Source organism: Platalea leucorodia (assembly GCF_965183815.1).
Source record: "Platalea leucorodia genome assembly, chromosome: 20".
In the NCBI taxonomy this organism is placed as follows: domain Eukaryota; kingdom Metazoa; phylum Chordata; class Aves; order Pelecaniformes; family Threskiornithidae; genus Platalea; species Platalea leucorodia.
Genome location: NC_138842.1, coordinates 7217525 through 7230880, shown reverse-complemented (window position 1 = coordinate 7230880; position 13356 = coordinate 7217525). Strand labels below are relative to the sequence as shown.

General features: G+C 43.0%; 1 protein-coding gene across 3 annotated transcripts in view; it reads right to left on the bottom strand.

Moving 5' to 3' along the window:
- Positions 1–11113, bottom strand: part of NCAM1 (neural cell adhesion molecule 1) — a gene marked incomplete at its 3' end in the record, with an annotated part of 147347 nt that extends 136234 nt beyond the window's left edge. For all 3 annotated transcript variants that reach the window (XM_082330582.1, XM_082330581.1, XM_082330580.1), the window contains exon 1: positions 10974–11113. In XM_082330582.1, coding sequence (XP_082186708.1) covers positions 10974–11025 — 52 coding nt within the window. In that variant the 5' untranslated portion in view covers positions 11026–11113. The remainder of the gene's footprint in view (positions 1–10973) is intronic.
- Between the last annotated feature and the right edge of the window lie 2243 nt (positions 11114–13356).

Sequence of the window (13356 nt, the reverse complement as noted above, 5' to 3'; positions counted from 1 at the left end):
CCTAATGACTGATGCTATGCAAAAGCAAACTGAACAAGAGCATGACTGTAAGAAACACACTTCTTTGCTACGAATAAAAGCATCCTAGTAACAGAAATACCCATTTTCAAGTACCTAGACAAAATAACTTTTATTCTGTTAAGCAGAAACATTTCACAGTATAGCCTTAATCTAGAGCAAACATTCATGCTAGCTTGAAGCGGAAAATTAGTGTCTTCTCCTAGACACAAACATAAGCATACAGTGCAGCACTTCATTCTTTGCATTATTTTTGTCCATACAGCACAAACTACTCTAAATTTGCTTGTACAAATGAAGTATTTTATGAAATATTCATTTTACAGAGAAATGGAGAAAAATGATAGAGCTGACTAGCCAACGTCCATCCACAAAAAAAAAACCAACAATGGCAAAGCTAGGAAGTAAATCCATTTTAAATTAAACCTCTACTCCATATGGTATTGCTCTTCTTACAGGCCAATGAGTTCTCTTAAGCAAAACTCAGCTTAAAGACCAAGGCTGAAAAAGTTGTGCAGCCCATCAGCTTTTAAAATGTAGATACAAAATCCCTACAATAATAAACAAGCAATCACTACAGAACTGAGAGATAAACTATGTTCTTTGAGAGAAGAACTCTTCTAAGAGAGAACTAACTCTCTATGAGAGAAGAACTATGTTCTTTCTTTTTCTTGTAGACATACCCAGCCGCGGAAAGACAAAAGCTAGAACCGAAAAAATGCTAGAGAGCTGAAGATAGCTAGAGAAGCTTTACAGATGTGAAACAAGGTATATATCTAGCTACAATTCAATTGTGATAGAAGGGACAGAGAAATGACCACCCAGAATTCTAGTGATGACAATAGGAAGAAAAGCTAAGTAGGATTCATACCTCTTCACAGTATTCATTAAGATTTTCACTTATGATGGCTTTCTTAGCATGTTCGGTCTTGCAGACTAAGTGTCCATAATAAACACGTATACACATTTTATTTTCTTAGTAAGTAATAATTCCAGTATGCCTGATTTTTTCCTAACAAATACTAACCACTAGGGAGTATATAATAAATGCTAAACGCCTTCAAGTTGCATCCCACAGATCATGAAGACATTAAACTCCAAAAGGATTTAGGGGACTATGGAGTAATTCTGTATGTCTGTTCACAGCCCCTAAAAGCATGTTATACTTCTAAGGGATTATCTTTTGAAAACACTAGAACTGAAATATGGTTACAGTAGTCTGTTCTTTTGAATTTTGCAGGCTTATAATAATTTAATAAGTTACTTGGACAAGCAGCTGTTGATTATATTTTTCTAAAATGGTATACACAAGCGTCTGATGACTGTTTCAGTATTAACGTATTCAAAAACATAAAATGAGGTTCTTGAAAAATTATCATTAGCCAATACTGTGAGCATGCATTTTGCATGCTTGATCCCGAACTGAGCAAAATGACTGTTTTAAGCACATTGATAAGTGTTATTTATACCCACAGCTAGAGAGAAAGTTTTAAAATGGGTTATTTTTAAGGCTTTCAAAGTACACACAGGAATGAACGCACTGTATAAATACATTGTTTTATCATAACAATGCCACAGCTTGCACAACAACTCAACGACTAAATATTAAGGCAGCTATCATTAAAATGCATCACAGATGGAAATACAACATCAACATTAGTTGTATATATTATTTGCTACTACACTTAAGTTCTAGACACTGGAAGTGCAATGTGCTTTATACAAACACATGAAGAAAATAAATGCACAAAGTAATGGAAAGTGTATTGCATAGATGGTTTGGGGTTTTTTTCCTTCTGACTGTAGCTGTGGTAACCGCAATGCCATACAGGCAAAGCTTTGATACATTACGAAAATCTTTCCATTTCTACCCTAGAATATATGCATTTGCACACACACATCATAAACCCAACCATTCTCACTAAAATACAAAAAAACTGTGAAAGTTTATCAGAAGAATGCTCTTCCTGTCTTCTTGCATTAATAGTGTTACCAAATTTACACAAAAATTCCTCATGTTCGCAACAAAAAAACCCACACTCCGTTCAGCTAAGAAGATATAATTTTGTATTACAGATGGTAACAATAAAAACACCAAAAGCTCCATTCCTGTTATTAATTTCCGGAAAGACTTTTTCAACCTACCCCCGCCAGAACATCAACACTCAAGATTTTTCTGCTGTCTTTAGTTCATAGGATAACTGTTTCTAAAACTCCTACTCATTTACATTACTTCACTCAGAACTTTGTGAAATTCATGTTAAAAGGCAACTATCTGATATTTTTCTAGCAGAACAAAATGAAGTTATTTCAATGAAAGAAAATATGCCCAAGTAGTTGATAATGCAAGGATAAGCAAAAGAAAAAAAGATACTGAGGACTTCAGCAAACAGTAGAGCTCGGTATTATTGATTAAACACAAACATACCATAACATCTTTGGATTTGGGAAGTACCGTGATTTTATTAGCTATCTGAGCTGCAGTTTCTCCCTGAACAGAAGTCTTTATTTCTCCATTGCCTTCAGCAGAAACAACGTCACCAGAGGAACAGATTAGGTTTCACCTGTACTTACAACAGAAGGTGTTGATAACGCTACTCATAACCACCACAATCACAGACTCAATTTGCAGGCCAATACTCTTACTCATTGTGCCATAGCCCCTTTCAAAATAAAATTCCCACTATAGTGTACTATATATACATACACACACACACACCCCTTTTATCTGTACATCTTCTCATTTAGAATACCAAGCAAAATAGCTTGAGAGCTATCACTCATTGAAACCTCTACCATTCCCTAAAGTTCATGTTTCAAAATCTCAGAATAAAAAGTTTTGAGTTTTTTTGAGACTGTCAGACACCTTCCTTACTTATACAAGGATGTCTAAGGTAAAAGTAACCGAAAAGCTCACCTTTCCTGGATTTGCAGCCAGAACAGAAAGAGTACAAAGGTAGCAAGACTCATTAACATGTCACCCCACATTGCTCCAAAATGACAGCTGCAGTAACATAAAACCACATTATCAGAGGAGTGATGTGGGCCTAAGAAATCTTATTATTCCAAACTTAGCAACCTGAAAATTTCTTTACATTTTCCACATGTTTTCCAAAGGTATAAAGGCCTAGAGTTTTGGCCACTGTATTCATAAAGGGCAAACACTAAACATTTCACCAATATTTTATTTTAATTCCTAATTGCCTGATAATCGACAGTGTATTTGTATATTTAATTGAGAGTTATCTTGCATCCTGTAGATTACATCATACAATGATGAGTCACTCCCCTCTTAACCCTACCCTCAGTGTTCAGACTCCTTACAAGCCAGGACTGCTCCACATGAAATGCTATGACCAAATGGGACTGTTCTTCCACAAAACACTGCGCTAATTCTCCTGCATTCAGTCTTTCCACTTGAATGGAATAAAAACCCTTTTGAGAACAACAATTCCAATTCCCCCCCCCCCCTTTTTTTCTCAGGCACACTATGGGACTCCTCAGTGCATGCACAATGCAAATAAGGCAAACTTCCTTTGAAAGAGTGATTAATATGCAAAGACAGCCTGCTTTTTAGTGGGATGTGAAGAACCACCAACAAGCATTTCCAAATTCTGAGGTTTCTTCAATTATTTCCAGTGTTTATTTTAAACATAAGATTATGCAATAATACCACACATTAAGACCAATTTGCCAATATTGTGTAAACACCACCAAATTGGCTGTTCAACTTTTGTATCATATGAAATGCAGCCTTGAATATTCTAGATATGAAGGCACTGAAAAAAATAGGATTTAAATTTCTGAATCCTTACTGTATATCAATTTTCATGTTAAAAAATCTGCATTTAAAACCCACTGTAAATAACTGCACTTTTTTTTTTTTAAAGAAATGTTTAGGTTTTTTTAAATAAAACAAGAAAGTTTACAATATTACAAACTAATTTCAGTGACAATTAACTAATTTCTGTATGAATATATGCCGTTCCAGTAACATTTAAAGTATTTTCTTATATAGTAGCTTTTGGGACAAGAGATACAATATGCGAAACATCTGGAAAAGCCCATTCAGATTTGGAGACACCGATTTTCTGTTTCCATTGTATAAAATTTTCATCACAATTTTTCATCATTTATCAACTCAGTCCAGACTCTCCTATGGAAAGGACCTTTCATTTCAAGTGCCAATATACCATACTCTGCCCAAAATGAGCTCAAAATGTAGTCTGAAAATGTTTACCGACTAACCCTTTATTTCACACAATTCCCCACCTTTTCACACAGGTGTAAACACTCCCTTTCACGTCTTTGGAAAGGCATTTCAAGTTAACCAACATGGTAATTATTATTAAACATAAACCAGTAACCAATAATTAACATTCTTGTTTATCTTAAAGATTTCAAGGTTGATACATATCACTAATATAAACGAAAAATTAAAAAGTAAATTAGATATTTAAATAAGCATCTATTATACATATTTTTATAGCAGTAGCTGTACTAAAATCACAGAATCATTGAGGTTGGAAGGGACCTCTCGAGATCATCTAGTCCAACAGGAGGAGGCAGCTACAGCAGGTTACCCAGGAGTCTGTCCAGATGTGTTTTGAATGCCTCCATGGATGGGGGCTCCACAAGCATCCTGGGCAACCTGTTCCAGGATTCAACTACCACTTTCACAAATAAAAAAAAATAAAAAAATAAAAGAAAAAGGTTTTGTTTGGTTTTCTTACGTTCAGACAGTATTTCCTGTATTCCAATTTGTGCCCGTTGTCTCTTGTCCTGTCACTGGGCATCACTGAGGAAAGCCTGGTTTCCTTCTTCACTCCCATCAGGTATTTATCCACGCTGATTAAGATCCCCTCAAGTCCTCTCTTTCCCAGGCTAAACAGTCTCAGCCTTTCTCAGCCTCTTCTCATACAAAAGATGCTCCAGTCTCCACCATTTTTGTGGGCCCTCACTGGACTCACTCCAGTAAGTCCGTATCCTTTTTTGTACTGGGGAGCCCAGAATTGGACACAGTGCTCCAAATGTGGCCTCACTAGCGCTGCGTAGATAGATTTTAAGAAAGTTAACCTGTCTTGCATACTTTTAAAATCAATAACAAATTGTGAAAAGTACCCGTCCTGATTTACGAAGACCCAATTCTTGTAACAGTCTTAAAAACTTACCTACAAAGAAACCAAAAATATTTTTATTCAAGACATTATGAGACTGACGATTCTGGAACACTTAAAACAGTCAAGAATTTCTTTAGATGCAGTCTGTCCTGGCAAACAATACTCTGATAAGGTGACGATTATTTGTTTTAACTCAAAATAAATCAAATGGTCTCTCCGTTCTAAGAAATTAACAATTTCAAAGGATTTCCAAATTATTTTCCACGGCATTCTACCAAGTTCGTACTAAATTAGGCAACTCCCCATTTTCAAAACACACCCTGCAGATCTCTGTACGTGTCTTGTCATAAGATCTAGCATGCAAATAGCTAAAGGAACAACTACGACACATATCACATTACTGTCTCTAGCCAAAACTTAATTTTCTTGCATCAGATTTACAGATATAGGGCTTCATGCCTGCCATTACAAATTGCTAGCAGAAATAGTTGTAGGACCAGTTTCTGCCATACCCTGGTTTTGAGCCAAACGATGCCACGTTTACTACTGACTTCTGTGGACAGTCAGAGCCTTACAGCCCTTTAGTACCTTAGTTATCTGGACAGGGAAGACACACAGAACCTGCACTGTAGAAAAAGTGAGCAATTATAGACTTGAGCTGAAAATCTCTCTCCCTTATTTTTAAATCTGAGGTCTAATTTTGAACATACAGTAGAAAGTTGAGACATACTAATCTTTAGGCGCAAGCATCTTATTTTTCTTCAAACATAACATGGCTCCCTTGTTTCTGCTGCAAATATGGAGGTCTAAATGATTACTAGATATCCATACTAATTATTCACTTCTTCAGGGCGATGGCTTAAGAATTTGGATAACTCATCCAGTTATTACGTACAGTGCTATGTGAATATACCCCACAGCTGCTGCTGCTTCAGAGAAGGACTCTGGTATCTTACAGCAATTTGCACTTACTTGGCAGGATAAACCTTCCATTGTTCCCTATTCCCCAAACATCAGCTTTTCCATCAGCAGCTGCCTAAAGATCTGAAGTTATCAGGACTGAGGCTACCAATGTTCTACATTTGTCCAAACAGCTTTGCTAAAGTACCTGTAATGCGTATAGTGTTTGTGATAAAACAAAAGCAACCTCAGATGCCAAAGCCCATAACAAGATCCAAAAAACTCTATAACGGAAGCTGTCACGTAGCCTTAGTCATTTTCAAATACATCATCACCCACCCTGTACACCTCAACATGTTTTGACACAAGCTTTTCTTTCATTTATCCTTGGAAGGTCCAAAAGATGCAGGTATGATTCACTGTATGGATAGCAAATATCTGCCTTATCATCATCATCATCTTAGATATAGTGGAAGCTATTGGACTTGAACTGTAAGTGGAAAAAATTATTTTAATCTGAAGTTTATCCTTGAGTTTTACCTATTCCACTTTCTTTAGCCACCTATATTGGGAAAAAAAAAAAAAAAAAAAAAAAAACACCACAGAAAAATGTCATTCCAGTACTTAGTAGTGACTGCCCCAGACACTTACAAATGCAATGTATCAGAAGGGCCTGAAAGCCTGCCATTTGGCTCTCACGGTAACTTCAAAAGGCAACGTTCCTAATGAGCAGCTGCAGTGGGAAGCTGCATTTCAACACCATGAACTGAAAGGGCATAATGGCACTACCGCCAAACCCACCTAATTTACATCCCTTTGCATCAGCAAGGGCTTTAAACGATGGTAATGTGTTTTCCTAAACAAAAGAAGCCAGAGCCAGCATAGATCTGACCTTCAAATTTGCTTCTGTGGTTTTTATGTCTCAAAGTCTACTTGCCTGGTGGCTCTTTTTTTCCCTCCAGGACCCGAGAGTGTCGTGATGAAAACTGACAGATAAGTCCTATGAAAACATGCGCAAAGGACACCATTCAGGAAAGTGGAGATGCCTGGGAGCTGTAGTTCTCTTTACAGACACACCCTCAGCCAAGTTACTCCTAGACCTTCTCCCTGTTATAGAAAGCTATTGTAGGAAGACCACACAATTTTGCTTCCTGATTGTTTTCAAACTTTTGTATTTACAGTCGAGTTGCTTTACTTATTTTATCTCGCATTTCAGATCTTCGTGAGGGTACAGAATTGGGAAAACAACAAAGACACCATCTTTTCACCGCACCTGAAAAATACTGTAATGGCCCCTACCTACATTTTTCTGATAGTTCCCTGCATAAAAGCTATGACACACACTTCCAAAGGAGACAGCTTCTCCCAGTCTGCTTACACAGGCATTTTGGGACGTTCATAACATCCGTCTTACTATTCGCAAGTTGTGTGTTAGAATACCAACAGAATTGTTATCGACAGATCAAATCGTACTGAAGTATACTGCCCTGCAAAACCAATGCTTCAAAAACCACACCAGAAAACGAACAAGATGACTAGCATTGTGCATTCTCTATACAAACAGTATCACCAGGTGTGTTAAATAATGAGCAAAAATGCAGGATGTCCTTTTAAATGGGAAAATAAAATGTGCTTTTGTCTCTTACTAAAGCTATTTTTCTGTTCCTTACAGACTGATGGCAGCAGATGCAGCATCCCCTCCTCCTCCCCCATCAATTGGTTCTGCTTTCCTGCCAGCCAGTCAAGGCAAACCCATGGCATTATCCAAAAAAAAAAAAAGTCCCAAAACAAACAAGCAAGCGAACCAAACCCAAAAAAACCCCATGCCATTCTCTATCAACAAGAAACCCATCACTTATGCCCAGTGGCAGAAGAGTCTATCATTAAAACACATTTCTGGAGATGAGCCAAGAAAAGTGAAGGCACTTTCAGTCTGGAGAGCAGCCACAATCTTTAACACTTAAAAACTGGCTATTCATTAAATTACTATTATAATAAATGACCTTAAAAAATACAAAACACACACACACACACACAAAAAAAAAAAAAAAACACACAAAACACAAAAACACCAACCCACAAAAGAACCTACTCCAAAAAAATCCAACAGTCAAGTCAGGGCTTTTCAAGTACATATGTCAAGAGGATAAAGTTTATACAAAATACTCTCTATTATTTAAGAAACTGTAGTTCTCAGGATGTAAATGAAAGGAGATGAGCCATCTGCTGTGCCTGTAAATCAGCTTCTACATTATAAGAGAATGTTTTAATTTAATAGTAGATTAAATAAATCATCACTATCACAGGCCACAAGAATACATACAAAATGTGGAATTATTCTAAAACGATGTAAAGGCATGCTTTTGTTCTGAACCTACCACATAACTGTCACTCAGACAACAGTCCCTTCAGGGATTCTTCACTAATAAGCATCTATCCCTTGCCTCCTCTTACATTTAAGCTACTGTAAAGCTGTAGTTAGCGTTTCTTTATAGTATCATTGTAGCTGCTCCCCCTCTTTCACTGACATCTCTTTCAATATCATAGCTTCCAAAGCCCAAAGCAATAGCCTTTCTCCCCCCAACACAGACTGTGGTGAGGGTAGCTGGGGAAAAAAAAAGAAGGTACAAGCTTTAGCAGACCAAAGCATCCTTCAGCGTGGAAAGCATAACTGATGTGCTGGGTGCTGCTTTTACCATAAACAGTGCTGCTGCTTTGTTCTAGCTTTTTAATATTTTATTTGGGCTTTGTGTTCTCCATTTTATGCTGATTTAACAGTCCAGTTCCAGCTGTGCAGCTCCCTAGGCACTCTACGCATTCATAATTATTATTATTGGATAAACATGTATTTGAGTGGGGCAACACATGATACGCAGATAATTTTTCTTTGCTTACTCCCATCTCTTTCCCCTGAAAAAAAATGCTTTATTCTCCCCTCCCACAGCTGAGAAAGCCTGTGTGAATGTGTCAGAGAGGCGACAGCTACAGAATCACAGATAGTAGTCTGGCATCTTATAATGGTTGAGATCAAGAATGTATGCAGAAATGGTGATTAGAGGGCGTGGCTGAGCCAGATGCAGAGCTGACTATGGGGAAGAACTGTGCTGGAAATGGAAAGACAGCCCCCCCTTATTTGTTATATATACCCTCTAATAAGTAGTAATATAATTTTTTTTTATTATAATAGAGAGAAGCTACATAGTAGTGACATGGGAGAGCTGTATATCATTAAGAATGGGTGTTGTGCTGATGTTAAACAGGTGGCTTGATTTGGCAACAGGCTTGAGCACACTGGTGGCAATGGTCCGCCATGACGGGAGCTGGAATTGAGCCACAAGATAGCAATTGTTACTATGTTAGTAGACAGACCTACAGGAGAAATAATTGCTTAAGGAGATAAGGAATCATCAGTACGGGAACGAGACAGTGAGGCGTTATGGCAGTTAAGGACAGCACTGAAGCGAGGGGCGGAAAGAAGCTGTGTATATAGTATCTGTAATAGCAATAATGCAATATAAAATCTGTAATAGCAGTAATGGGAATGAGTAGTGCACGGGCGTACGTTGCAAGGACACAGAAACAGGTACAGAGCTACCCCGAGAGAGCAGAGATCTGGAGAGCGAGCGAGCTTTGCCGAGATAACAGCAGCAGCGATTGGGAAGTAGTTACGGAAGGATGAGCTGAGGAGGGGCTGCAAGAAGAAAAGGCAAAGGCGGATTTGAGGTAAAGACGGCGGGGACAGTCGGTGGGGGTGCTTTAGGCCACAGTGCTTGCGGGGGGGCAGCGGCTGATGAGCTGTAGGACAGGGAGGGGACGCTGACAGAGCCAAGCGTGGGCGCAGCGGGCCCCGGGGAACACTTCCTCGTGAGCGTGGGTGCGGACAGCGCGGAGCAAGGGGTCCGGGGCGACGGGGCTGGCTGAAGGATGGCGACAGGAGCGCGGCACGGGGCGGGCCACGGCCCCGCCGCCGGAGCGGGCGGGGCCACCACAGGCGTGGCCGCGGCCGCGCCCACCCACCCACCCACCCTGCCGCCTCCCGGGGCCGGCGGCACCGGGCCGTTACGGACGTTGGCGACCCCAGCGGCCGCTCCCGCCCGGGGCCGCCCACTCCCGATTGGCCGCGGCCGCCGTCGACCCCTCCCGTCCCGCCCCCCCGCCGCTCCCGCTCCGCGCCCCCTCCCTCTCCCCCCCGCCGCCACCCCTCCCGCTCCCCTCCGCCGTTTTTTTTTTTTTCTTCTCTTTTTTTACAGCTGCTCTAACCCCCGCCTTTAATTGCAATCGCGTCTCTTCCCTCCCCGCGCTCGCTGCAATTTCTGCCCCGCACATGCACCGCTTGCAAGAAGGAGGGCGGGCGGGCGGGGGCGGACACCGCTGCGTAGCGCAGCAGCATCCTCGATATCCACAATGAAGTCGACGCGACAACGAAAACCCACCGCCTCCTCCCAGGGCGACACCATTAACACAGCGCACGTAGCATCCCCTCCGCTTCGCTCGCCTCCTCTTTCCCCATCCCCATTGTCTGGGATTCACAGCGCACCGAAACCCCAGCCCGGGGGAGGTGGGCTCCGGCGGCGGGGGGAGCGGTTCCTCCCGCCGCACCCGCGGACAGCGGCACCAGGGCGCAGAAGCAGCCGCTCGCTCGCACCCTTCTCACCACCCCCCCCCCCCCCCCCGCCGCTTTCTCCTGTCAAATTCGCTCAGCCCGAGCCATCTTTCCCCGCCGGCTCCCGCGACAGCGAACAATGTGCGCGAACCAGCCGCCCCGTCACGCACACCGGGCGCGGCCCCCCGCCACGGGCTGTCTCCCCCCTCAAGCCCGGCGGCAGCGCAGGGCACCGGCGGCGGCGGGGTCCGCCCGACCCCATTGTTCGCCCCACCGGCTCCCGGCACCACCCCGCCCCGGCCCCGGGCAGCGCCCCGCCGCCCCGGCCGTACCTGCGGCTCCGAGCAAAAACAACGTCCAGGGCAGCACGGTGGCTAGCAGCATCGCAGCCGGCTGAGGGAGAGGGAGCCGCTTCTGAAATGGCCTTTTCCCGCAACTCGGAAGAAAGGCAGCTCTCTTCTGTTATTTTTTTTTTTTTCTCCTTCTCGTCCCCGCGTCTTCCTTCGCCGCTCCCGCCCGCGCTCCGGCTCCGTTAACCGCGCGTACTCCCCGCACCGCCTTCTGCCGGCTGCGCCCCGGCCGCGTCCCGCCGCCGCCGCGCTGACTGACAGGCGGCCTCAGCACCGCGCACCGGATCCCTGCGCCGCCGGCCCGGCGGCTGGCACCACCGTGTTCTTCCACCGCGCCCGCCTCAAATAGTACGGCGCAGAGGGGGACCGGAGGCGCCGAGGGGCGCTCCCGGCCGCCTGCGAAACGCGGCGCGGATCGCGGAGCCGGCTCCGTGCCCGGGGCCCGGGCGCGCTCGGAGTCGGGGCAGGGCGGCGGCGGCGGCCCCTTCGGGGGTGGTTTACTGCCAAAAATCAAATTAACGAGTTAACCGGGGAAGGGTTTTCCTTGCCGGTTCGGGCGGCGCCTGCCGGAAGGCAGGTGGGAAACGAAGAGAGCAAGGGGGAAAAGACCGTTTTATCAATTCCCTGCGCGGCAGGTGGGCTTTTGTTCCGTTTTTGCATGGAGGGGCAGAGCTTGCTCAGAAATCGCAGAGCGTGTGTAGCAGGAGTCCCGGGAGTTTTTACAGGCACCATTTTGCCGAAGCTAAGACTCGTGGCCAAAGCCAGCGGGAATTGCGGGTTGAGATGCTCCGTGGAGACCCAGCTCTGAAGGAAGGAGGTTGCCCACCGTTTGAACCGTTTCTGCCAGGCCTCCCTTCAACATGGCTCCACGCTGACCCTCCAGTCACCCCCCGCTCAGACGGAGGGTACATCAGAGCTGCTGGAATGAGTTACACGTTTGTTTGTGCGCACGTACAGACTGTCTTGTCGTTCAACTTGTTGTCTGCGCTAACACCCGCAGCAGCAACGCTTCTTCCTTCGAGATCTGAGAGGCAGTGGGCACTCGGGCACAGTACCGCAGATAACGTGGGTTCAGTACTGGGTGTACAGAAAAAAAAGGTAATGGTGAAAACCCAGTTTTGAACTAGATTTACCTTACAATCACCAAGGCCTGTCTTTTTTCAGATTATCATGTCTGAACAGCGCTCCTCCAGCACCTTCCCAAACTACAGGAATTGCTAAGAGCCCTCATTACTTGAGCATAGTATTTACTTGCTTTGGGATCTGTGAACAAGGGGATCTGTGCTTTAAGGGGCAGAACATTCTTTGGAAAAAAATTAAAATGTAAGCATTTCTTTTATTCAGGTGTAGCCTACAGTCTGTGTTTTCATTTCATTAGTATTAGAGAAAAGCACTTCAGCTGAAGTAGACCTTTGTCATAACATGCGAAATAATTTGACTTAGTTGGCTAATTGTAGTTGCTATTTTAAAATGAAATTCAAAATACCTGGAGTAGCTGTGAACACATAAGGACTTCTAATGACACAGAGCCTTTATTAGCAGAAAACTGCCAAGTAGAAACCATTTAGGCAGAAGATAGCTTACTTAGATAAAGAAACAATACCCTTTGAATACAATTTGACACCAGTATTTCAACAATATTTTAATCTAGTCAATCCATTCCAGTATTTTGCTGTTAGTGGTCTAAAGGATCGTTCCAGGCCAGATCATCTTTTATTTTATCCTTTTCTGTTTGAGAAATCCCTTCCCCCTTTCCATTTTATAAAAAAATCCTCTAAAAGAAACAACAAAATTACTTATTGCACTGTGATTGAAAACATGCCTTCTCTGCTCCTTTGGTCTGCCTAGCCCATGGCCTCATATTGGATTGATTATCTGCAGAGAACAACCTTGCTCAACCATGCCATGTGCTATTACTCGACTCCCTCTTGCTCTCCCAGTTCACACCAATCCCCACTATCCTGTAGACTTGTGTTCTTAGACTCTGTATCCCCCCCCCCCCCTTAACATAAGGTCACTCATCCAGGAAGATGCCAATATTAAAGTTTTTCAAGTCATACAGATGCTCAGCTCAGACCATTTTGGAATAGAAAGCCAGCCTCTCACTAAGAGTATTTGTTTGGGATAAAAACCTTCAGAAGAAGCAGCATCCTTTACCCTGAAAATAGTAAGGCAGTTTCTGAATACACATTAGATACTTTTTCTCATATCATAAAGAGTACACTGAGTTTACATCAATTGTTACACAACTTTAGCAGATTAAATCGACTAGAGGCTGTAGAGGAGGGAGGCAGGATCTCTATTATCCATCAAACCAGAACATCTTGCAAGACTCCCACCTTGTTTCTCCATCCTTTCAACTGCT